This window comes from Triturus cristatus, chromosome 10, assembly GCF_964204655.1.
Source record: "Triturus cristatus chromosome 10, aTriCri1.1, whole genome shotgun sequence".
In the NCBI taxonomy this organism is placed as follows: domain Eukaryota; kingdom Metazoa; phylum Chordata; class Amphibia; order Caudata; family Salamandridae; genus Triturus; species Triturus cristatus.
Window position 1 is genome coordinate 1044641302 of NC_140593.1, and position 27949 is coordinate 1044669250.

Below are 27949 nucleotides of genomic sequence, written 5' to 3' on the forward strand. Positions count from 1 at the left end.
ACACTTTTTGCCCCAATGCTGATGGTTATGACTCTGAAAGTGCACTGGAGCATCTGCCCAGGCACTAGTGCCAGTGCTATCTCCCTGAAAGTGATCTATGTGAATTGGTAACCCCAATCGGCAAAAGACTTCACCCTTCTTACAAGTCCCTAGTGTATGGTACCAGTGTTCTAAGTATAAAGGGTCACCAGGCCCTGAAGCACTGGTGGTGCCACCCTGAATGACCCAAGTAAACTACTGACAGCAGACTGCCATTGTAGGCTGCAGGAGCAGTGAAAACTGTTTGGACTGAACTTTGCCGTCACTGTTTGTGGCAATTTCAATGCCCTATTTATAATGTATGCCAGTCGCCCTATTATGTTAGAGGTGTGGACATGCAAGTGCAAGCTTATGTCCTTATTTTGGAGTTTACCATTAAAGGACACTATGTGACAAATGGGTCATAAGATAACATGGCTGGCACACGGTAAAACGAGAGGTTGGCAGCTCCATTATGGTACTGCCTGAGTATGTGGTGTTTAGTATCAAACAGCGTGCCTCGTCACCCCTGACTTGAATCTCGTGTCGAGAAATGTGGCATGCACCCATGTGGTTACCTTAGAGGTCGCCCACCTGGTTGCCCCAGCCTTTCCTGTGATTTGACCATCCAGCTCTAGCTGCTACCAAGACAGGAATCTGACACCCTGCCTGGAGGTATCAGCTCTCCCAGGAGTCGGAAACAATGGCCTGGATGGGAAGGTCACACCTCCCTCCCTGACATGCTGGCTAGTGAAGTGGCACATCAAGGAAGCGAGTTTCAAAGGCTGCATCACCTGTGATATGCAACTAGGCAGCCTCCCAAAGGAGGAAACGGCCCTCCCCTCTCCCCAGGTACATTTGCACCAGGGCTGATGAGAGAATTTGATATTTAGGAGGTGTACACCCCCAGAAGACAAGCCACACCTCTAGGGTGAGCTACCTGGTCTGTACAGCTAAGGAAGACTTCTGGCATTTTTAGAAGTGGTAGAATAGTGGGTCCTCCGAGGCAGATTAGCCCTGGGGCTAGTAGTCCACTGTCCACTTGCACCCACTCCGCTAACGACCCTAAATCTAGGATTTAAAGGCTACCCCTCACTCAATCACCTCAGTTCTGAGGACAAAGAAGAGACCTTCAGTCTGCGACAACCAGGCCTTCGCGTAGTTTTGCCATGCGGCCCTCCGCGAAGATACAAAAATACTCCACGAAGTTCCGCTAGTGGCAGAGAGCAGTGCGAACTGCAGTTTGTGCTGGTACTCCTGCCGCTCGGTTTGAAATTCTACCCGAGTGGCAGCTCGCGAACTTACTGTTCGCGACCGCGAGTGGGGGAAAAAACTCCGCTGTCCCAGGTGCTGCCACGCTAAATTCAGGAAATCAGCATTATCTGTACCACATCTTCGACAATGTGCGTCCGGTCGGAGCCCACATTTATGTAATTTGAGAGGTGTGTGATAAGTTTGCAAATACTTATTATGTATGATGGCAAATTCCCATTGGGAGTAAGCATATCAGTCGGGGAGCAGCAAATATACCATTCCTTATCGGTGATGGGCGTTTCCAGTAGTTTGTTCCATCTATCTAATGCTTTAGACTCATTGCCCCCTATATCCTCCTGAATTAGCTTATATAGTTTCGTAACTAGATGTATGTTATGGGGGTTTGTGATAATCATTTGCAGTGCTTTAAAAATAGGTGGCTCGCTAGGAAACGTGGGGTATACATTTTTAACGACCCTACTTAGCCTGTGATACGTAAATTTAAAGAGCAGCGTTTGATTGCTAATATAATTGAGGTCACCAGTGTCTATAAAGGTGCGTCTTCATAAAGGTCTTCCATTTCATCTATTCCCACCCGTTGTTATAACTCCATTCCGACTCTCTCTTGAGTGACTGACACAGCTGGATAATGTTGTTGTGGCAATGCTGGTGCATATAATGATAGGCTATGTGCCAATTTTCCCATTCACTGCCATGCCAAGTTCGTAGTACGAATTGTGTTTATTTCATGTTTGGTCACATATGCGCGTGTATGTGGTAGTATATTATTGTCAAGAATTCCTGTCATGCGAGGGGAGGAAAACGGTAACCAGCGAAAACGGACTACATCTCCCAGGATGCTTAGCGGTTGAGAGGTTATGTAAACAGGAGAGCTGTTACATAACTCAAGGAAAACACGCCCTTATGTAAACAGGAGAGCTGTTACATAACTCAAGGAAAACACGCCCTTATGTAAACAGGAGAGCTGTTACATAACTCAAGGAAAACACGCCCTATAAAGGGAGGAACCGGGAGGTACAACGCTGTCGGATATTGTGTTTACACCGACGTACCTGCTTAGTGAAGAGCAGTGTTCCGGAGTGGTGCTCCAGTAAGGCAAGAACGGAGGTAGGTCGAGTCGTTACTCCCTGGGCCGTGTCTTGCCCCATCGTCACCTGTGAAGGACCCGGAAGCTCTACCGGATAACCATTGAGCGTCGCTTTTTGACTCGGCTGAGTCAAAGCGCAGTGGCGCTTTTGCTGGTTGGAGTCGTAACTCCCAGCCCGACCAGAGATACAGGGACGTCCAGCTGTAACGCACACCAGGAGGTGTTTGCCGCGTTACAGACTCGGAAGTCCACAGGATCGATCGAGCGGCTGCTCTCGGTTCAGTCTTCTTTGCTTGTGATTGGGGTATCGGTGACGCATCACCAGGAGGTGACTCCGCGTCCCGGTGCAGTCTGAGGAAGAGGTTGAGCGGCTGCTCCCTTCAGGTAGAGACCCCGGCTGGGTGTTTCCCTGACTCCTCGATTCTCCCCAACACTCTTTGTGCCCCTCACAGCCTACCGATTGGCATTGTCGGCCATTTCATTTCTGCCCTCTGTTGGCATATGCCGGGATCGGCGTATATGCAGAGGACGGTTAGGACCATCCGTGCTGTGGGCTGGTAACGTACTTAGCCTGGAGGATTCCAGTGACTATAACCTTTGTTTATTCCTTGTATTGTTTTTGCCTTCATTAAAATAACTAAACCTTCACAAGTGGTTGCGTTCTCATTATCGTGTCTGTTAACCGATCCTGAGACGTTCAGGGCGTTACAAAATATCCGACCGTAATAACACTAACTGTCTCCCGGTCGATAACAGACATGGCAACACTTGATGATGTGCTGGCTGCTTTAGCGACCGTGCAAATTGAATTGGCTGCCTCCAGGCAAGAAACAGCCGATGTAAAAGCCAGACTGGATGTTATCCAATTGGACCCGCTCACGCCCAGCACCTCCCTCACGAACCAGACCCCTGCGGTAGTAGTGGAAATGCCGGTAGCCGTCCCCTTGGCAACACCAGAGAGGTACAGTGGGGATCCTAACACAGTGCAGGTATTCCTCACACAAGTGGCGCTACATTTATCGTGCAAACCAAGGGCGTTCCCCACGAGTCAGGCTCGTGTGGCTTTCCTTATATCCTATTTGGCTGGAAACGCGGCACAATGGGCCGTACCTCTGGTGAGCAGGGACGACCCCATCTTATGTGATTGGGGTGCTTTTCGCGAGGAATTCCTGAAAGTCTTCGACAGAAGGGCTGACTCGTACACGGCGGACCGTGAAATGCTTGAGTTGAGACGGGGATCCAACGACCTGGTGCAGTATCTCAACGCGTTCCGAAGGCTGGTTGCGGAAACCAAGTGGCCTGTTGCTAAACAGACTGCGCTCTTCCATCACGGGCTGTGCGATGAGCTCAAGGACGCCGTGGCTCATATTGACCCACAACCCAAGACATGTGAGGGCCTTATCAACCTGGTATTACGGTTGGAACATAGGCTAAGTGAAAGAAAGGGGGATCATGGGAGAAAAGGAAACTCCCTTCCATCCTATGTGACAGTGGGAAGTCCTGAAACTTCCACCGCATCCAAGGGAGAACCCATGGACATCGGCGCAATACGAGCGAGCCTCACAGCCACGGAGAAAGAGTCACGCCGTAAACAAGGATTGTGCCTATATTGTGGCAAAAAAGGCCACTACGTACGTGAATGCCCTGCCAAACCGAAGACGTCACGTTATCGGGCCAACCGGTCGGTAACAGCCGTGGTGGACGTACCGGCGGAAAACTAGAGGACTCCCAGACCAAAGAAGGGGCATCTCGGAGTCACTCATCCATCCCTTCACTTTCCAACTCGGTCACTAAGGGACAACGACACCTGTTTCTCACGGTGCACGTGGGAGTGCATGACCAGTGGATACCCGTTGTGGCCATGGTGGATTCAGGGGCCACTGGCATGTTTATGGACCACATCGAGGCATGCAGGCTAGGGCTAGGGCTAGTGCTTCTTCCCAAAGCTGTACCCGAAGACGTCTATGCTGTAGACGGAAGGCGATTGGTGACGGGGCCCATCGATGAGATGAGATGTGGGAGGAACCATTTGGAACAAATCGATTTTAACATCATCCGAGCGCCCCAATATGGCGTCATATTGGGATTGCCGTGGCTACAGAAACACAACCCCTCTGTGGATTGGCCAACACATCGCATCGAACTGACGTCACCGTATTGCATCCTGCATTGTGGAATAAGAACGGAATCCCTTGACGCAGATGAGAGCGGGAGTCAGACGGTGGCTACAGCGGCAGAAAAAGATGTGGCTCTCCCCCAGGCTTATCACAGTTTTGAGGATGTGTTTGATGAGGTGAAGGCGGAAGTAAGCTACCACCCTCAAACGGACGGCCAAACCGAGCGCCTGAACCAAACGCTCAAACAGTATCTGCGATGTTTTGTGGACCAGGGCAGGGAAGAATGGGTCGACTTGCTATGGGTTGCAGAGATAGCCTATAACAACGCCACTCACAGCTCCACACAGTCATCTCCGTTCTATAGCAACTATGGCCAACATCCCAGGTTCTTGCCATTTCTACATCCGTTCAGAGAGGACAGGATTCCCGCCACAGCGGACAGGGTGGCACACATAAAAGACACGTTGATGCGCTCAAGGGCTGTCCTAATAGAGGCCAAGAGAAGATACAAGGCTGCGGCAGACAGGAAGAGAAGGCCCGGGCCACTGTACCGCACTGGAGACTACGTCTGGATATCCACAAGAAACATGAGGTTTCGAAAGAACAGTGTGTTCCATCCCAAGTACATGGGCCCCTATCGAATTACCAAGTGTATGGGTCCCGTGAACGTGAAGGTGTGCTTGCCCCAGTCATTGCGGATACACCCTGTCTTTCATGTATCATTGCTCAAACCAGCACCCTCCAAGCCGTCTGGGACACCTAGGCCGGTATGCGTGGAGTCGGAGGTGGAGTATGAAGTGTCGGGCATACGGGCGTCCAAATGGCGCAGGGGGAAGCTGTGGTACCTGGTTGCGTGGAAAGGCTATGGCCCGGAGGAGCAGTCATGGGAACCAGCTGAAGGGGTTCATGCTCCGCGATTGGTCTCCTTGTTCCATCGGCGTTTTCCTGACAGCGCTGGACCCGTGGGGAGCCGCTGAGAGGGAGGATGTACTGTCAAGAATTCCTGTCATGCGAGGGGAGGAAAACGGTAACCAGCGAAAACGGACTACATCTCCCAGGATGCTTAGCGGTTAGAGGTTATGTAAACAGGAGAGCTGTTACATAACTCAAGGAAAACACGCCCTTATGTAAACAGGAGAGCTGTTACATAACTCAAGGAAAACACGCCCTTATGTAAACAGGAGAGCGGTTACATAACTCAAGGAAAACACGCCCTATAAAGGGAGGAACCGGGAGGTACAACGCTGTCGGATATTGTGTTTACACCGACGTACCTGCTTAGTGAAGAGCAGTGTTCCGGAGTGGTGCTCCAGTAAGGCAAGAACGGAGGTAGGTCGAGTCGTTACTCCCTGGGCCGTGTCTTGCCCCATCGTCACCTGTGAAGGACCCGGAAGCTCTACCGGATAACCATTGAGCGTCGCTTTTTGACTCGGCTGAGTCAAAGCGCAGTGGCGCTTTTGCTGGTTGGAGTCGTAACTCCCAGCCCGACCAGAGATACAGGGACGTCCAGCTGTAACGCACACCAGGAGGTGTTTGCCGTGTTACAGACTCGGAAGTCCACAGGATCGATCGAGCGGCTGCTCTCGGTTCAGTCTTCTTTGCTTGTGATTGGGGTATCGGTGACGTATCACCAGGAGGTGACTCCGCGTCCCGGTGCAGTCTGAGGAAGAGGTTGAGCGGCTGCTCCCTTCAGGTAGAGACCCCGGCTGGGTGTTTCCCTGACTCCTCGATTCTCCCCCAACACTCTTCGTGCCCCTCACAGCCTACCGATTGGCATTGTCGGCTATTTCATTTCTGCCCTCTGTTGGCATATGCCGGGATCGGCGTATATGCAGAGGACGGTTAGGACCATCCGTGCTGTGGGCTGGTAACGTACTTAGCCTGGAGGATTCCAGTGACTATAACCTTTGTTTATTCCTTGTATTGTTTTTGCCTTCATTAAAATAACTAAACCTTCACAAGTGGTTGCGTTCTCATTATCGTGTCTGTTAACCGATCCTGAGACGTTCAGGGCGTTACAATTATGCAGTGGGATTGGATGGGCATCGCCATCTTCAACCGCCACATGTGGCAAATATCGGATCGGATGGTACCAGTAGTGCGCATATTGCGCTTGAGCACGTAAATAGTAAAGAAGGAAATCTGGCACTTTAATGCCACCTTTTAAATAGGGTAACGTTAGTTTGTGTAATTCAATGCGTGCTTGTTTACCGGCCCATATAAGTTGGGTGACAGTGGTCAGTAATCTGCGGAACACAGCTGTCGGTGGTTCAATGGGGATGTTATTAAATAAGTAAAGAAATTTGGGCAATATGACCATTTTAACAATGGCCATTCTATCTGCTAATGAGAGTAGTAATTTAATACATCTCTCTGCCTTCTCTTCTAATTTGCTCACGGCTGTACGATAATTCACTCGTATAACTACTTCAGGGTCCCGGTGGTACCAGATTCCGATGTATTTAACCGGATCGCTCTGCCATTCCAGTGGGAGTTCCTCCTGACATGGTTGGGTGGCGTCTGTTAACGGGATAATTGTGGACTTGCTCCAGTTTATTTGGAGTCCCGATTGTCTCCCAAGTTTAATATATTCTCGTAGCAGGGGGGATAGATTAGCGATGAGGTCATGGACATACAGCACCATGTCGTCTGCATATAGCAAAATATTTAAATGGCGTTGTGGGAATTGCAGGGCTGTATTTTTGTGGCACTGTCCTATTTTACATGCCAGTGGCTCTAGCGCAATTGCAAATAGAAGTGGCGATAGAGGGCATCCCTGTTGTGTGCCACGTGCAATTTGTATCGTATCTGAGACGTATTGATTCACCCCTTTTCTCGCGACTGGTGCTGTAAATAATATTTTAATCCATTGCATAAAGATTGGAGTTGGTCCCATTTTGTGTAAAACAGTGAACAAATATGTCCATTTGACGGAGTCGAATGCTTAAGCTGCGTCTAGTAAGACAGCAGCTACTTGCATCTCTGGGTTTAATTGATGTGATAATGCAAATAAGGTTCGAATATTATGGGCTGTAGATGGGTATGAATCCTGACTGATCCGGTAATATAAAATTAGTCATCAGTTGTTGTAGTTGTTTGGCAATTAGTTTGGCTAATATTTTATTGTGTGTTTATTAGTGATAATGGTCTGTATGATTCACAGTAGTCTGGGTTTTTGTCCGGTTTCAAAAGAGCTATGATCTTAGCCTCTCTTAACGTGGGCGGTAGTATCTCTGTCATATGCATCGCCATACATTTCTTCAATGTGCGGGCTATCGGGTCAACATACTCCTTATAAAATTTGCTAGTAAAGCCGTCTGGGCCTGGAGCTTTACCATTGAGCAGTGTTTTAATCACTTCTGTTATCTCTTCAATCGTGATGGCTTGAGAGAGATATTCCCTTTGGGCATCTGAAAGCCATGCTATTGCAACGTCCTCAAGATAAGCTTACTTTTCTCGTGAATTAGCAGTTTCACATGATGCGTATAATTCTCCGTAGGTATTCATAAAGATTTTTAATTTCCCTTCTGTGTCATAGTGTATAGTGTCTTGGTGGTCGTTAATTTTAAGTACGGTCTGTGTGGTGGGTCTACAACAGATTTTGTTTGCTAGTACTCGCCCTGGCCTACCTCCCTCTCCATAATTTCGAGCTGAGCTACGCTTAGAAACGTATTTGAGTTTAACTTCTGCAAAATCTTGATATTCAGACATTACATTTCTGATATCACTCAGTATGGCCGTGTTTTGAGTACGTTCAAATTCCTGTTACAGGGATTTAAGCTTGGTTTTGCGTTGGGTAAGCTGTTGACAAATGTCTTTCAGAATGCCTGCATTTGTGCTAATACAGACCCCACGTATGGTTGCCTCAAAGGCCTCCCTTAGTAGACTAGGATCATCAACCGAGGGCTGATTCAATGTAAAGTATTCCTCTTTGGCCTGTCTAATGGAGGTGTTCTATGTAAAGACCAATAGCGCTTTAGCATTCAATCTCCATATATATGGTGGTGGTGTATAATGAGGGGGTTCAATAACCAGAAGGATAGACTTGTGGTCTGATAGTGTTTTTGGCAGATGTGTAATGTCTTTGGTCCATGTGGCTACTTTCTCAGTCGCAAGCAAGTAATCGATGCGTGACCAGCTATCATGTATGGTTGATTGATGTGTAGCTTCCATATGGTGTGGATTGTGCAGTCGCCACATGTCTATCATGCCATCTTTTAGGACCAGGACTGCTAGCTTATGTGGTTCTTTAGTAGTCCCTGATCTATTCAATTAGTCATTTAATGTCAAATTTAGGTCACCTCCCCATAGTAATTCTAGTTCAGGGATATCTCTAAGTTTCTGCCATATAGTCTGGAAAAATTCCGGATTGTCTGTTTGGTCCATAGACCTTAACCAGTCCAATATGGTGCCCACGGATCTGTCCAGTAACAAAAATATATCTGCCCAGGTCATCTGTTAAGGTTTGATCAATAAGGAATTGTACGCCCTTCTTCACCAGTATGACTCCTCGATAATAGTTAGAGTACGAGGATAATATTACTGTCTCAGCCCATTTACTTCCGAACGGACATTTAGTTGGGATTCCTGCAATAGTGCTATATCAATGTGGTGTCGGTCGAAGTATGTAAATAGCTGCCATATTTTTTTGGTGTAATTTAAACATCTAATATTCCAGGATAGCAATCTAAGTTGTGAGGATTTTAATCTAGTCTTGATACTCTAACAGAAAACATCTTCATGGTTATGAAATACCTTTCTCTTGTACATCTACAATGTGCAATATACATCTTTACCATGGTTTCACCTAGTAGTCTATTCTTGATATCACTGTTTGTCAAGTACTCTGTTCGTGAGAGCTTGCAATAAACAATAAACGTACCCTTAACCCCCACCCACTTTAACATCCCAATCATGCCAAAGCCATACCCTTTTAAACAACAGTACCATTGTACTAACAGTTATGGGGAGCACCCGGGGAGGGGGGGGGGGCGCTGAGTGCTTGCATCAACACCCGTTAGAACGGATGTGGTCGGGTATACCTGAGAAGTTTGGTATGATATATGTAGCAGGACAAGAAAATTGCATTTAGTACTTTAGAGTAGCAAGATCCAGGCCCTATGGTCCCTGCTAGCGTAGAGTCGTTACCTACTTAATATTATATGCATTATTGTATACATCTACCATTGTACCGTATTGTAAAACCTGACCTTCTACATAAACAATATCCATTCAGGTAATCTTACTTTGCAAAGCAGAAATTCCAACGTTCGTATAGGTGATAGTCTATACTTAAGTTACGCATCCTCCATAGTACAAACAAAAGGATAAAACAAGAAGATCAATAATTGCTCTAGATATAAAAATACGCTATTAGATGCAGTCCCTAATTGAGTTTATGGCTACATAATGTATCATATACGTTACCACCAGTTTAACTTTATCAGTCTAAGTCAGGGTTCCCACTTCTCTGTTCTTTGCGACTGGAGAGAGGTTTTTTTTTTTTATAGAGTCCTGCGCCGCCTTTGGTGGTGTTTGTATTTTGAGGGGCCATCATGGGTTACCCGCAGCCTTGCAGGGTACTGCATCACATATTCAATGCCCATGTCTCTCAGTTTCTTTTTAGCAGAGTTGAAGTCTTTGTGCGTTGTTTGCACTGCCACCGTGAAGTCAGGATAAAAAGACACCTTATTACCTTGATAGGTTATTTGCTGCTTCTCCCTTGCCTTCCGTAGAATCACATCTCTCTTAAGACCACGAGAAATTATGGGTCTTGATGGGGCTCTTGGTGGTGGCGGAGGTACAAATGACCGGTGGGCCCGTTCGACGATAAGCACATTGGAGAAGCTCTCCGCTCCAAAAACGTCTCGCAACATATCTTCCACATAAATTTCTAACCGTCCTGTGTTGGTGCTCTCTGGAATCCCCATTATGCGTACGTTATTGTGGCGCGACCGCGCTTTTAAGTCTTCGTTCTTCTGGTAACTTCGAGTATTATTCCTATCTCTGCACATTGACGCGTCGTCGTACTGGATTAGTCTTCGACCGCTGATATCCATCCTTCTGCTGCAGTTATGCGTTCATCTTGCTTATCAAGCAAAGAGGCCATGTTATCTACTCGCTGTGTAAGGGAGTGAATCTTACCATCTATGGCTTGGAGGCTTAACTGTATGGCATGCAAGGTGGCGTCCATATTGGATTGTTTCACTTGTTCCGCATCCAGCTCAGTGTCCGAGTGCGCCGTTGTTGTTCTAGGCGTGCGGCGGTTGTCAAAGGAGAATTTTGGCTGCTGTTTGCCTGGTTTGTCCATGGCACAGGCACATCTGCGATAGTAAGTGAAGGTGATAACTGCTTTATCGTTGGTACACAGTTGGTGTAATTTCTGCCACTCCACCATACCATACGCTGTAAGATTGTAAGGGAGCAGTTGGTATAGTCTTTTTCATAAGTCGGTGGTCAGTCTGCGTTTTCTATGGCCCCAATAATCGATGGTTGCGCTGTTTATCTCAGCCCATCCAGTGCAATCAGGATTTACAACCTGTGGTGTGTAAAGTGCACGTCCTGTAACATGATAGAGAGGCACTCCCTATTTCCTTGTAGTGCTCTTTATATTCAAGGGTCTTTGAGTAAGTCACGCAGCTCTCACACCGCAGGCTTATTAGGTTACCAGAATCAATCTCTTATGGGTCACTGACCAGGCTACAGATGTAGCAGTTCTGTGAACGTAGTATAAGCAAGGGGTAGACAAATCTATGGCAGTTAATTCACAGTTTATTTATAGCAATGGTAGGTATCTTTTAGGTTTGTATTGTATGTAATGTAGTTCAATGATATTAGTTGAGCGCTGTGTTATATGGCCAGATTAAGGAGGGCAACTTCCATGCGTACCTACTGAGCAGTGCCATTTCAAATACGCCGTCCTCAGCATTCATGTGGTGCAATCACCTGTTGGACTGCACTGCATGCGATCAGGCCGTGCGCAGCGTCGTATTTCCCAACTGCCACCTGAGGGGTGGTTATCAGCGCAATGAGGCATCGTATCTGATGTCGTGTACCAGGGCGCTATGTTCGAGGCATGTGGGCTGCTGAATTCATATCTGTGCATAGATCGCCGCCTAGTGTTGGGTCCGGATGTTTGCACGTTGTTGTCCTGGAAGAGTCTTCAAAGTATCCTGAGATAGGTGACTCCTCCCCTGGACCACAGTGCGCATGGGCATCCTCTCCATCCCCAGATTGTTTTTTTCCGCCATTGGGTTCGGATGTGCTTATCTTAGCTCAAGTTAGGAAAATTTCGTTTAAGGCCAAAAGGCCTTTAGCTTTCGTTGGTACTGTTCCCGCTCGGTGTCGACAGCTTTCTTACTTAGTTTAGAAACTTCTTCCAGTTTTCGGATCCGTTTCATCCGATCATAGACATTACATCGACGATGGAATCGAGGACCCCATTCAAGCGGTGTCCTTTATGCCACGCCAAATATCCACACATCGACGTCCACCCGGTGTGCAACAAATGCCTCTCACCGGATCATGACGAATCGACATGTATGGCCTGTGCCCGATTCCGATCCAAGAAGACTCTCCGGAATCGACGGGCAGCGAGATTAGAAGCGCAGCAATCTGCACCGGCCCCGGCCAACATCTTCAGCACCGAGGACGAAGATGTTGAAAGCGTGGAAGAAATACACTCCAGCCCCGCTTCCGAACATGATTCCCAATCGGAAGACGCCGATGAAGAGCTTTTTCACAGGGAAGAAGCCGACGACGAGGTAGGGGACTACGATGAGGCCTTTGGGGCCGAAGGAGATAGCTCTGGTGAAGAGCAGGGCCTACCCGTCGAAACGGAGGCTATCAAAGTACGTCATTCTACGGCTCCGGTCGAGGGATCGTCTCCGGGCCTTACCCAAGATCAATTCAAAAGTTCTTCGGCCCCGCCTTCAGGCCTGGCCTCGAACATCCAGCAAGAGCCATTAATGCCGAAAAAGACTGGTTTCCCTTCATCGAAACCGAAACCAATCGTCGCACCGGTTCCACAGAAACCGAAAGTGAAACTAGCAGTGGTCGGCTCGAAGACCTCCACTCCTTCGATGCCAGCACAGACCATCGGCTCCAAACGCACTAAAAGGGATTTCGGCGCCGAACTCGCTGCAGCGGATGTCGGTACCGACCCGAAAAGGAAGGCCATCGGTACCGCAAAAGCGCCTCGGCCCCCGGCACAGAAGCAGTCGGCCCCGACCACCAAAGTTAAGATGGCCGCTCCATCGGAGTCCACTTCCAAGGCAGCGACACGGGTCAAGTCATCGACTCCGTCGACCGCTACTACCTCTCCTCGAATCGATAACCCTGCGGCTCCGAAGCAGTCCACGCCTACCTCTACGGAACCACTCTGCACCAAAGAACCTTCGGCGTTCTCAGTGCGACAAGTTGCGGTGTCATTGCAACGCATCAGAGAACGGGCAGCCCTCCAGTCCATGTCGGGCCCCGAACCGAAAAAGGCTCCAAAGGCACCTTCGGCACCAACCAACATCACTTTTGGTTTGCCGCCGTCCACGGCGCCGAAGATGTTCGAGATCCGAACACGTGTCCGCCAGACAAGGTCCCCATCTACTGGACACTCTCCTACTGAGCCTTCACCGTCCCAATTCATCTACGCCGACACCGGCAGACTCATGCTCCGAAAACGGAAGTCCACGCCGGAGCATGCCTTGGACTCTTACAGAATCCCTCTAAAGCAGAAACTACCTGCAGAGTCGGAACCGGTTCTATACGAACGCCTGCATACGTCCTATCCGGATCCCCAGTCCTTTTCTCCGACGCCCTCCGACACGGACGCAATGGAGGATTACATGGGTGATGATACCACCTACCCTAGGGATATAGATCCTGAGGAACAGCAGGACCCAGCTCAAGCTTGGGATGACCCTGCAGACCCGGGTGCCGCAACAGATACCCAGGACACGCAGCTTTACGGCGCAAAAACATCTCCCACAGAGGACACTGCTGCCTTCAATGCCCTCATAGAACGTGCTGCAGCCAATCATGGAGTGCAACTCCACTCTGACACAGTTGAGGACGACTTCTTGGTGGACACTTTCGCCTCCTCTGAGAGGACTGTCAAAACTTTGCCCATGTTGAAAGGTGTTCTCAAGCCAGCAAAGGACATTTTCAAGGAAACAACCAGGGCACGGGTGCTAAACCCCAGGATTGAAAAAAAAATACAAACCTGCGCCCGGGGACCCTATGTACATTAGAGGTCAGTTACCTCTGGACTCCATGGTGGTTGCTAACGCTCGCAAACGAGCGCACTCACAAACAACTGGTGATGCTCCTCCCCCAGACAAGGAGTCCAAAGTGCTGGAGACCTCAGGCAAGAGGATTGCAGCTCAAGCAGCAAACATCTGGCGCATTGCCAATACACAGGCCCTCCTGGTTCGCTACGATCGTTCACACTACGACACGCTAGAGTCACTACTCCAACATCTACCAGACGAATACAAAGAGGCAGCGGAGCTCCTCATCAGAGAGGGACAACTTCTTACAAACGCATCCATTAAGTGCGCACTAGATGCTGCCGACACAGCCGCAAGGGCGATAAACACCAGCGTCATGTTACGCCGACACGCTTGGTTAAGAATCTCCGGATTCAAACCTGAGATTCAAAACGACATCCTAAATCAGCCTGTCAACCCCGACTACTTATTCGGACCAGAAGTTGACACCACCTTAGAAAAGATAAAAAAAGACACTGACACTGCAAAGTCAATGGGGGCTCTGCAAACGCAGACATTTCGTAGTGGCTCCTTTCGTCGCCCCGGGAATAGGGGAGCAGCTAGAGGACAGGGGTCACAGCAGCCATACAATAAAGAGGACACACAGAGTACCTACGATAAAAACAACAGAGGTGGATATCGTGGCTCCAGCACCAAGGGCAGAGGACGCGGTTACGGCAACACCAGGTCCTCACCCAAGAACAAACAGTGACGCCCTCTCCCTTCCCCCCCGACCACATAACACCTGTCGGGGGGAGACTCCAGCGGTTCCTGTCCATGTGGAAAGCCATCACCACGGACAGGTGGGTCAGGGATATTATCCAGCACGGTTACTGTCTCGAATTAACCTCCACTCCACCCAAAATACCGCCAAAGCACCGTCCTATGTCCGCAGAGCACTTAGCATTATTGCAGCAGGAAGTGCTAAGTATGCTGCAAAAAGGTGCAATAGAGGTCGTGCCCGTCAACCAGCAGGGGACAGGGGTGTACTCCCTGTACTTCCTAATCCCAAAAAAGGACGTGTCGCTCAGACCTATACTAGACCTCAGACCCCTCAACCACTACATTCTGTCAGAGCATTTTCATATGCTCACCCTACAGCAAGTTCTCCAGCTGCTCAGCCAGGGAGACTTCCTAGCCACATTAGACCTCAAAGATGCGCACTTCCACATACCCATCCACCCATCACACAGGAAATATCTCAGGTTCACTATTCAGGGACAGCACTATCAGTTCAAAGTCCTCCCCTTCGGCGTGACAACAGCACCCAGGGTTTTTACCAAGTGCCTAGCTAGTGGCTGCACATCTACGGCGACGACACATTCACGTCTACCCTTACCTGGACGCCTGGCTTGTTCAGGCAAAGTCAGCCCAGCAATGTGCCAGCCACATGTCCCTCACCATTCACCTTCTTCACAGTCTGGGATTCTCACTAAATTACCCAAAATCACATCTACAACTCGCACACGTACAACAGTACCTGGGCGCGACCATAGACACTCTGGCAGCCACAGCTCAGCCAAATTTAGTGAGGATCAACAGCATGCAACTGCTGATCTCAAAGTTCAAACCACAACACTCCCTTCCTGCGAGAGTGTTCATGCAGTTGATAGGCATGATGGCCTCCTGCATTTTCATAGTCCCGCACGCGAGACTACATATGCGCCCGCTTCAGGAGTGCTTAGCACGTCAATGGAATCAGGCTCACGGACAATTAAAAGACCTAGTGTTGGTGAGTGGTCGGGCATACAACTCTCTGCATTGGTGGAATCCACAAAACCTCTGCAAGGGCCGACCGTTCCAAGAGCCTGTTCCACAAATAATACTGACGGCGGACGCGTCTCTCCAGGGATGGGGAGCTCATGTACTCAATTACACAGTGCAGGGACTATGGACAACACAGCAAAAGAAGATACACATCAACCTTCTGGAACTGATGGCAATCTTCCTGGCAATGAAGGCATTCAAAGTACACTTGTGCAACAAAGTCGTGTTGATCCGGACGGACAACATGACTGCCATGTACTACATACAGAAGCAGGGAGGAACACACTCTCCACAGTTGTCTCATCTGGCTCAGAGCATGTGGAAGTGGGCCATTCAGAGGAACATATTCCTCATAGTGGAACACCTCCCGGGCAAGGACAACCAGATGGCGGATCTGCTCAGCAGACACAGCCACCAGATGCACGAGTGGGAGCTACACCCATCAGTACTCCAACCGTACTTCCAACAGTGGGGTCATCCAGAGATAGACCTATTCGCCACAGACGAAAACGCAAAATGCCAAAGCTTTGCCGCCAGGTTCCCACATCCACAATCGCAGGGCAATGCGATATGGATGAACTGGTCCGGCAGATTTGCGTACGCTTTTCCCCCAGCGCCATTAATACCGCTGGTGGCACGCAAACTGCGACAGCACTCACTGACGCTCATCCTAGTTGCTCCAACATGGGCGCGCCAGCCATGGTACACCACCTTTCTGGAACTTTCCGTGGTGCCGCATCAAAGGCTGCGGATAAAACCTGCACTCCTAACGCAGAGCCATGGCGAAATTCAGCACCCAGATCTGCAACAGCTGAACCTGGCAATCTGGCTCCTGAAGTCTTAGAGTTTGGCTACCTAAACCTGCCACCTGACTGTATGGAAATCATCAAGGAGGCCAGGAGACCCACTACCAGAGCTTGCTATGCAGCTAAATGGAAGAGGTTTGTCATTTACTGCACCCACAATGACATCAACCCGCTAGACGCATCCATTCAAAACATAATCTGTTACCTCTTACACCTATACCGATGCAATCTGGCATACACCTCAATACGCATCCATTTAACCGCAATAGCAGCCTATCTCCAGAACAGGCAGCACCTCTCTTTATTCAGAGTGCCTGCCATCAAAGCTTTCTTGGAGGGACTTAAACGAGTAATTCCCCCAAGACACCCACCAGCACCAGTGTGGAACCTCAACTTGGTCCTCACCAGACTAATGGGTCCACCCTTCGAACCTCTCCACTCATGTGAGATTCAATTCCTCACCTGGAAAGTAGCTATCCTAGTAGCAATCACTTCGTTAAGAAGAGTTAGTGAACTCCAGGCACTAACCATTCAAGAGCCATTCATACAGGTTCACGCAAACAGGGTCGTACTGCGTACCAACCCCAAATTCATGCCTAAAGTAATATCGCAGTTCCACATGAATCAAACTATTGAACTGCCGGTTTTCTTTCAGAATCCACAAAATGTCGCTGTAAGAATGCTCCATACACTAGATGTAAAAAGGGCCCTCATGTACTATATTGACAGAACTAAAGACTTTAGGAAGACAAAACAACTTTTCGTTGCCTTTTCTCCACAACACAAAGGCAACGCCATCTCCAAAGCAGGTATAGCCAGATGGATCGTTAAATGTATTCATATTTGCTATCAAAAGGCTAAACGCACATTAACGATTCCCCCACGAGCCCACTCAACACGTAAGTTAGGGGCATCCATGGCTTTCCTGGGAAACATTCCTTTACAGGAAATATGTAGAGCAGCCACATGGTCCACTATACATACATTTACCAAACACTACTGTGTAGATGTACACTCAAAACAGCAGGCAGCTGTAGGACAGGCTGTTCTCAAAACTCTCTTTCAGACTGCTGCAGCTGGCACTGGTAGCCGCCGCTAATAGGAGGTACTGCTATGTATTCTATGCACAGATATGAATTCAGCAGCCCACATGCCTCGAACTGAATATGCTACTTACCAGTATGCATCTGTTCTTGGCATGTAGGGCTGCTGACATTCATATCGCCCACCCTCCTCCCCGGCGCCTGTGGCAGCTGCAGCTCTCAGAATTACTGTATAAGCATGGTCATCACTTCCTATATCTACTCCATCACTGCCACACTGGCGAAAAAGAATCTGGGGATGGAGAGGATGCCCATGCGCACTGTGGTCCAGGGGAGGAGTCGCCTATCTCAAGATACTTCGAAGACTCTTCCAGGACAACAACGTGCAAACATCCGGACCCAACACTAGGCGGCGATCTATGCACAGATTTGAATGTCAGCAGCCCTACATGCCAAGAACAGATGCATACTGGTAAGTAGCATATTCATTGTATACAAAAAACAGTTGTTTCTCCCCCGCTGTGCGATGTTCCAGCGACTCGAAGCAAAGCCACCAGGAGCAGTGACGCAGCAAGGCAAATGACCCGCACCACTTCCAGCGATTTCTCCTGTTTTCCTCTAGCACGTGTGTACACACTTCGCACTCTAGCAGGGCAAATGTTTCAGGCTCAGCTCCAAGCCGCCCACCAGTAACACAAGGTGACTCGTAGATAGCCCATGGTATCTCGGTAGCTAACGGCCCCTGGACCAGCGATATGGTTTCAGTTTCGTCCACGCTGCGACGTACGTCCCCTCCATCTTGTTTTAATGTGAAGGGCCGGGAGTCTCACCTTCCGAGCTGAATTTCTCTGCCAAGGCACATTATTTCTTGCCATCAGCGCCGGTATCTTGTTGCGCTGCTATTCCGATTTACATTCCTGCGTTTATTATAACTCCGGGTTACCAAATATGGTGCTTTTTTGTTCGAGGCATGTGGGCTGCTGAATTCATATCTGTGCGTAGATCGCCGCCTAGTGTTGGGTCCGGATGTTTGCACGTTGTTGTCCTGGAAGAGTCTTCGAAGTATCCTGGGATAGGTGACTCCTCCCCTGGACTACAGTGCGCATGGGCATCCTCTCCATCCTCAGATTGTTTTTTTCCGCCATTGGGTTCGGATGTGCTTATCTTGACTCAAGTTAGGAAAAACTTTTTCCAGGCCAAAAGGCCTTTAGTTCGCGTCGGTACTGTTTACGATCGGTATCGATAGTATCTTTGTTAGTTTACTAACTTCCAGAACCAACTTTTTCGCATCTTTCCCGACCATCGACCCGTCATCGACGATGGAATAGAGGACACCATTCAAGCGGTGTCCTGTATGCAATGCGAAATATCCCCATGTCGACGTCCACCCGGTGTGCAACAAATGCCTTTCACCGGATCACGACGAGTCTACATGTATGGCCTGTGCACGATTCCGATCCAAGAAGACCCTCCGGAATCGACTAGCAGCGAGACTCGAAGCGCAGCAAGCGGCGCCGGCCCCGGCCAACATCTTCAGCGCCGAGGACGAAGATGTCGAAGACGGGGAGAACCTACCCTCCAGCCCCGCTTCCGAACACGACTCCGGATCGGAAGGCGTCGAAGAACGACTTCCACAGAGATGAAGCCGACACCGAGGTAGGAGACTACAATGAGGCCTTAGGGGCCGAAGAGAGTAGCTCCGGTGACGAGCAAGGCCTACCCGTACAGACTGAGGATGTCCCAGTGCACCAATCTATGGCTCCGGTCGAGGAATCGCCTTCGGGCCTTACCCAAGACCTATCCCGCAGTTCTTCGGCCCCGCCCTCTGGCCCGGCCTCGGACATTCAGCGGCAGCCATTACTACACAAAACGGCTATTTTCCCTTCTTCCAAACCGAAACCGAAACCTGTATTGGTTCCCCAGAAACCGAAACCAAAAGTAACGTTGGTCGGATCGAGGCCCACCACACCTTCGACGCCAGCAAAACCCGTCGGCACCGACCGCACCAAACGAGACTTCGGTGCCGAGCTTGCAGCAGCCGACGTCGGCGCCGACACACGGAAAAAGACCTTCGGTGCCACCAAACCTACTCGGCTCCCGGCACCGAAACAATCGGCTCCGACCCCAAAGGTCAAACTGCCTGCTGCGTCTCACACCTCTTCGACAGCACCACCAAAGGCACACTCATCAACGACGTCGACGGCCACTACTGCTCCTCGACTCGATGACCCACTGGCGCCGAAGAAGTCCACGCCCGCCTCTACAGAACCGGTCGGCGCAAAGGAATCGATGGCGCTCCAGGTGCGGCCCGTTGCTGCGCAACGCATCAAACACAAAGCAGTCCTCCAGGACACGCCAGGCTCCGAGCCGATAAAAGCTCCACCAGCCTCTTCGGCACCAGCCAACATCACTTTTGGCCTGCCGCCATCCACGGCCCCAAAACTGTTCCACATCAGAACACGGGTCACCCACACCACGATCACGCCTGCCGAACGCTCTCCTGCAGAGACGTCTCCATCACACATCATCGACGCCGACACCGGCAGGATGATGCTCCACAAGAGGAGAATAACTTCAGAGCCAGCTTTGGACTCCTATCGGATCCCGCTTAAGAAAAAGCAGCCAGTGGCTTCGGAACCAGTTCTTTACGAACCACTCCATTCCTCTTACCAAGATCCACAGTCCTTCTCTCCCACACACTCCGAAACAGACGTTTTGGAGGACTACATGGGTGACCACGTCCCCTACCCCGGAGAGATGGACCCTCAAGGCCAACAGGACCCTGACCAAGCCTGGGATGACCCTGTGGACTCGGGTGCACCTATGGATACACAGGACCCGCAACTCTATGGAGCAAAAACATCTCCCACAGAGGACACTGCCGCATTCAACGCCCTCATTGAACGTGCTGCGGCCAACCATGGTGTGCAACTCCACTCTGACACCGTCGAGGACGACTTTCTCATGGATACTTTCGCATCCTCAGAGTCATATAAAAACTCTACCCATGTTGAAGGGTGTCCTCAAACCAGCAAAGGACATCTTCAAGGAACCCACCAGGGCAAGAGTAATAAACCCCAGGATCGACAAGAAATACAGGTCGGCGCCTGGGGATCCTACCTACATTAGAGGCCAGTTACCTCTGGATTCCATAGTAGTTGCGAATGCTCGCAAACGGGCACACTCGCAAACAGGTGACGCTCCTCCCCCGGACAAAGAGTCCAAGGTGCTAGAGACCTCCGGCAAACGGGTTGCGGCCCAGGCAGCTAACATATGGCGCATTGCCAATACTCAGGCGCTCCTTGCTCGCTACGATCGAGCACACTACGACACATTAGAACAATTACTCCAACATCTCCCTGACCAATTCAAAGAAGGAGCAGAGATCCTCATCAGGGAGGGACAACTCCTCACAAACGCATCCATTAAGTGTGCACTGGATGCCGCGGATACAGCTGCCAGAGCCATAAACACTAGCGTCATGTTGCGACGACACGCCTGGTTGCGAATCTCCGGATTCAAACCTGAGGTACAAAATAACATCCTCAACCAGCCTGTCAACCCCGACTACTTATTCGGGCCAGAGGTTGACACCACCCTAGAGAAAATTAAAAAAAGACACAGACACTGCAAAGTCCATGGGGGCTCTCCAAACGCAGTCCTTTCCGAGCGGCTCCTTTCGTCGCCCCGGAAATAGAGGAACAGGTAGAGGACAGGGGTCACAGCAAACCTACAACAAGGGTAACACACAAAGCTCCTACGATAAGAACACCCGGGGTGGTTATCGTGGCTCAAGCACAAAGGGCAGAGGACGCGGATACGGCAACACCAGGTCCTCCCCCAAGAACAAACAGTGACGCCCTCTCCCTTCCTTCCTCCCGACCACATAACACCTGTCGGGGGAAGGCTACAAAGGTTCCTGTCCACGTGGAACTCCATCACCACGGACAGGTGGTCAAAGATATTGTCAAACACGGTTACTGCCTATAATTAACCTCAACTCCACCCACAAAACCTCCAAAACACCGTCCTATGTCCTCAGAGCACTTAACGCTCTTACAGCAGGAAGTGCTAAGTATGCTACTAAAAGGCGCAATAGAGGTCGTACCCGTCCACGAGCAAGGTACGGGGGTGTACTCCCTGTACTTTTTAATACCGAAAAAGGACGGGTCACTCAGACCTATACTAGACCTCAGACCCCTGAACCGCTACATTCTCTCCGAGCAAGTCCTCCCGCTGCTCAAGCAGGGAGACTTCCCGGCCACACTGGACCTCAAAGATGCGTATTTCCACATACCCATTCACCCCTCACACAAAAAATACCTCGGGTTCACTGTTCAGGGGCAGCACTACCAGTTCAAAGTCCTTCCCTTCGGCGTGACAACAGCACCCAGAGTTTTCACAAAGTGCCTAGCTACTGTGGCGGCACATCTACGGAGGCAGCACATACACGTCTACCCTTACCTGGACGACTGGCTTGTTCAAGCAAAGTCAGCCCAGCAATGTGCCAGCCACATGTCCCGCACCATTCACCTCCTTCACAGTCTGGGGTTCTCACTAAATTACCCAAAATCCCATCTCCAACCCGCACACGTACAACAGTACCTAGGTGCGACTATAGACCCTCTGGGGGCCACAGCTCAGCCAAATTTAGTGAGAATCAACAGCATGCAAATGCTGATTTCCAAGTTCAAACCCCAACACTCCCTTCCCGCGCGAGTGTTCATGCAGTTGATAGGCATGATGGCCTCCTGCATTTTCATAGTCCCACACGCGAGACTACATATGCGCCCGCTTCAGGAGTGCTTAGCACGTCAGTGGAATCAGGCTCAAGGACAGTTGAAAGACCTAGTGTTGGTGAGCGGTCGGGCATACAACTCTCTGCATTGGTGGAATCCACAAAACCTTTGCAAGGGCCGACCGTTCCAAGAGCCTGTTCCACAAATAATACTGACAGCGGACGTGTCTCTCCAGGGATGGGGAGCTCATGTACTCAACTACACAGTGCAGGGACTATGGACAACACAACAAAAGAAGATGCACATCAACCTCCTGGAATTGATGGCAATCTTCCTGGCAATGAAAGCATTCAAAGTACACTTGTGCAACAAAGTCGTGTTGATCCGGACGGACAACATGACCGCCATGTACTACATACAGAAGCAGGGAGGAACACACTCTCCACAGTTGTCTCATCTGGCTCAGAGCATGTGGAAGTGGGCCATTCAGAGGAACATGTTCCTCATGGCAGAACACCTCCCCGGCAAAGACAACCAGATGGCGGATCTGCTCAGCAGACACAGCCACCAGATGCACGAGTGGGAGTTACACCCATCAGTACTCCAACCGTACTTCCAGCAATGGGGTCATCCAGAGATAGACCTATTCGCCACAAGCGAAAATGCAAAATGCCAAAGCTTTGCCGCCAGGTTCCCACACCCACAATCGCAGGGCAATGCGATATGGATGAACTGGTCCGGCAGATTTGCGTACGCTTTTCCCCCAGCGCCATTGATACCGCTGGTGGCTCGCAAACTCAGACAACACTCCCTGACACTCGTCCTGGTTGCTCCAACGTGGGCACGCCAGCCATGGTACACCACTTTTCTCGAACTTTCCGTGGTGCCGCATCAAAGGCTACGGATCAAACCCGTGCATTTGACGCAGAACCATGGAGAGATTCAGCACCCAGATCCGCAACAGCTGAACCTGGCGATCTGGCTCCTGAAGTCCTAGAGTTTGGCTACCTAAACCTGCCACCTGACTGTATGGACATCATTAAGGAAGCTAGAAGACCCACTACCAGAGCTTGCTATGCAGCCAAATGGAAAAGGTTTGTCATTTACTGCAATAATAATGACATTAACCCGCTAGACACATCCATCCAAAACATAATTTGTTACCTCTTACACCTATACCGATGCAATCTGGCGTACACCTCTATACGTGTCCATTTGACCGCAATATCAGCCTATCTCCAGAACAGGCAGCACCTCTCTTTATTCAAAGTGCCTGCCATCAAAGCATTCTTGGAAGGACTCAAACGAGTAATTCCTCCAAGCCACCCACCGGCTCCAATGTGGAACCTCAACTTGGTCCTCACACGCCTGATGGGTCCACCCTTTGAACCTCTACACTCATGCGAGATTCAATTCCTTACCTGGAAAGTAGCTTTCCTAGTGGCGATCACTTCTTTAAGAAGAGTTAGTGAACTCCAGGCACTAACCGTTCAAGAGCCATTTATACAGGTTCACGCCAACAGGGTCGTACTACGTACCAACCCCAAATTCATGCCCAAGGTCATATCGCAGTTCCACATGAATCAAACTATTGAACTGCCTGTTTTCTTTCAAAACCCACAGACTGTCGCAGAAAGAGCACTCCATACACTAGATGTGAAGAGAGCCCTCATGTACTATATCGACAGGACTAAGATCTTTAGGAAGACAAAACAACTTTTCGTTGCTTTTGCCCCACACCACAAAGGTAACGCTATCTCCAAAGCAGGTATAGCCAGATGGATCGTTAAATGTATTCAAATTTGCTATCAAAAGGCTAAACGCACATTAACGATTCCACCACGAGCCCACTCAACACGTAAGTTAGGGGCCTCCATGGCTTTCCTAGGAAACATCCCTTTGCATGATATATGTAGAGCAGCCACCTGGTCCACTACACACACATTTACCAAACACTATTGTGTGGATGTGCAATCAAAACAGCAGGCAGCTGTAGGACAGGCTGTTCTCAAAACTCTTTTTCAGACCGCTGCAGCTGGCACTGGTAGCCGCCGCTAATAGGAGGTACTGCTATGTATTCTATGCACAGATATGAATTCAGCAGCCCACATGCCTCGAACTGAATATGCTACTTACCAGTATGCATCTGTTCTTGGCATGTAGGGCTGCTGACATTCATATCGCCCTCCCTCCTCCCCGGCGCCTGTAACAGCTGCAGCTCTCAGAATTACTGTAAGCATGGTCATCACTTTCTGTATCTACTCCATCACTGCCACAATGGCGAAAAACAATCTGAGGATGGAGAGGATGCCCATGCGCACTGTAGTCCAGGGGAGGAGTCACCTATCCCAGGATACTTCGAAGACTCTTCCAGGACAACAACGTGCAAACATCCGGACCCAACACTAGGCGGCGATCTATGCACAGATATGAATGTCAGCAGCCCTACATGCCAAGAACAGATGCATACTGGTAAGTAGCATATTCATTCAGGATCGTGTCCCCGACCGGTGGAAAAGTACTAGTGTGCAGCCATTCTGCAGCGTGCCGTCTAGCGCCCCCTCTTGGTGTCTACATTAATATAAAAATCTGCTATCTTTTTATAAATTAATTTCGGATTTCTTTTGAGGAGTGTCAATTACTTATCATCCATGTTGGTGCTCTGAAATGCTTAACACATGTTCCTCTAGTAAATTGTAACTGCTCTTTGCCACGCTACCTTGACTGAGCTAAGGATTTATTATTGTGAATCCAAGGACCATCTTTATGGTCTGTGAGAATATTGCATGGTGAAGCCTAACCAGCATCCCCACATAATACTTCACCTTTCTACAGGTGTAATACAGCATATTAAAATATGGCATGTGAATCAAGTGGATGTCAGTCATAAGGCTGTGCTATGTGTATAAATCCACTCCACCAGTTCAGTGTATGAGTGATATGGGTTGACTAGCCTTGTGTTGTGGACATTGCATAGATCTCCCTCAACGTAGTGGCTACAACAATACTTTTATAAACCATAAACTAGTTTATACGTATTAAATAAACAGAACAGCATACCGCCTGTGAAGAAATGTTACCCACCTTGTTGTTTAAAGCCCGCATTCAAGTTTTGTTAAACTATTCACTGGTACTGCCTTCTTTGCTTTCTTTTTTATTCCAGTGATATTGAAAGTGAATGGGTAAGTGTAAGCTGGATCATAACAGCATTAAGTGGCTTTTTGGGGGTTTATCAGAGAAACATTCTTTGGGATTAATTGTTTCTTGGAAGTTCAATTGTGCGTGCATTTGTGCACATGGTGGCGGCTAGGCTGCTTCTTGATATTAAGGATTGTTACATTTTTTTTTGTATTTGTGTTTTGTAGGATGGCCAGATGATTGAGTGTCGCTGCTGCTATGGAGAGTTTGCATTTGAAGAGCTGACACAGTGTGCAGATGGCCACCTATTCTGCAAGGAGTGCCTCATTAGATATGCTCAGGAAGCAGTCTTCGGCTCAGGAAAGGTAAGTGGAACAAAGAAAATAGATTAAAAGTGTTCTGTACTTTAGATGACTTGAATTGCACTGTTCATTCAACATGTGACTTTAGTTTCCTTGCGTTTATATTTTTGCTGCTGTGCGTTATGGATATTTCACCATTCACAACTTAGGCAAATGGCCTCACCGTTGAAATACACCAATGTTCATTTTTGCTCTCCACATGGGCTACTTTGACAATAAAATTACAATTGAGTCTGCAGTAATACTCTTGGACATTGACTTTAAAATTATATTGGGTATTGTATTTAAATTCAACGTTTTTTAAGATATTACTTTGGTGCCACCCAATTTCTCTCCCCCCCCCCCCCCCCCCAGCCCCCCCCCCCCCCCCCCCGGGCTTGTCACTTTTGCATGCTTAATGTAATATCAGCAACTGATCATAATCTCTTCACCCACAACGTCTCCTTTGTCATTTTGGGTAATTTAGCATCCCACTTACCTTTGATATGCTTCCCCTTCTTTTTTGACTTGCTCGGATACATTTTTTTCATCCAAAATTGATAAACGTTGCTCATATTTCTCATTTCTCTTTACTATCATCATATTGTGTCTATGCTCCTCCTTGTGCATTTCTTTGCACACTTTCCCAAGGGCTATCCATATGATCTATCCATCTTGGCTTCACAAAGCTAATACTTCCATTGCCTCATTCTGGGTCCCTTCAATTCCATATAAATGCTTTCATCACCCACTGTGTTTTACCCTTACTAGTCCCATTTTTAGGTTTAAGCTACCAGACAGTGCAGTTGTCTTATTTGCAAAGACTTATTGGGGACATTCTTAAAGCTTCCCTTGGAATGCATTAGCTGATTGCTTACCATTGGCTTTGTAGTTTGTAACTCACATTTGTTTGCTTTCTCTTTGCTGGCTTTTTTATTTAGGCTGTCCAGCATGCATTTGCCCCTCCCATAGAGCATAGTCTGTTTACTATCGCACCTTGTAGTCTTCCACTAGTGCTTGTTTTTTTCTGTAAAGTGGCCTTGAAATTGTCATTCTTATCTTGTCACTTTGCGCTGTGCAGTCAAAGACAGATGTCAAATAACAGGCTCTGTCTTGTGAGGCAGCTTGGTGTTTACTTTTCTCTTTGGCTTCAAAGTGAGAGGATTTATGTGAGACTCCTGCTGGATACCATGTGAAAGGAAAGGGTGTTATTTTTTTCTAGCACACAACATTTAAATGTCTGTAAATTAACTGTGCAAATAGTTCAGAATATATCCGAATTAGGAAAGCACAAATGAAACACATTTTTTTGTAATTCTGAAGTTTACACACATTTTGTGTGCTGTATGTCTGTGTAAATGTAATGGTCATTTCAATTGAAAATCTGTTGTCTGCAGTAGCAGTGCACTATCACACCATGCATACTCCACTCTACGCCAGTCCACTCTACAACACTCTGTTCCCCTGTACCCTAAGCTACTACACATTACTCCATTCTATGCTGTCCCCTCTATATCACTCCACTCTGGCATACTCAAAGTATGACCCGGGTGCCGCACGGTGCCCTCCTGACCATTAATTGAGACCCCTGGAGAACAGCAGTACTGAGCTGCTTTTTACTTGACAACAGGAACATTCCCAAAGGCTGTGAAACAAACGGGCATATGTTATTTACACGTTAGCTAAAGTAAAGGTAAAGAAGAAAAGATGGTGTGCTAGACAACTTATCTTTAGGTCATTTGTCAGGTGCACCTTGTGTGTAGCCTTGGTTGTTATACAAGTGGAACAACATTATAGTTTATTAAATAAAACACAAGAGACGGTTTTGTGCAACACACATCCTGAACTCTATTTTAAGGGGCTCTCATATGTGGCAATGAAGAAATAGGAGGAAAAGTGATATTAACCAATTGCCTAGGATCACACTATTTTGTCGAGTGGGAAAGCCAGGACTGACGCCAGGTTTCCTGGTTTCACGGTTTGCAATTCAGTCACCAAATGAATATATCTTTTCCTCTTACATGCGTTGGTGGCAGGCAGAAGTCATGTGAAGGCTTGGTTTGTTGTCCACACCATGCTTCTGCTTCATGTGCTCCTACGTCCACCTTTCATCACCCGACCCTTGCATTGCTAGTATTGGTGCAGCCCTTGGGCATGCCACAGACTACTTTTGTGGGCCCGGGGAAATGTTTGCAAGTACCCATGCTCTACTCCATTCTGTGCCACTACACGCCACTCTTGACTCTGCGGCACTCCACTCTACGGCACTCCACTGTAGGACACTGTACTCCCCTGTGGGAAACAGCCTTTACAATGAGGTTTTTACCACGTTGTACCTTTTACCATGCATCTTTT

The 27949-nt window shown here is 48.7% G+C and overlaps 1 protein-coding gene across 2 annotated transcripts in view; it reads left to right on the forward strand.

The window, feature by feature from the left end:
- Positions 1-27949, forward strand: part of RNF216 (ring finger protein 216) — an 883004-nt gene that overhangs the window by 407614 nt on the left and 447441 nt on the right. For both annotated transcript variants that reach the window (XM_085629139.1, XM_085629141.1), the window contains one exon: positions 25481-25618. In XM_085629139.1, coding sequence (XP_085485265.1) covers positions 25481-25618 — 138 coding nt within the window. The remainder of the gene's footprint in view (positions 1-25480; positions 25619-27949) is intronic.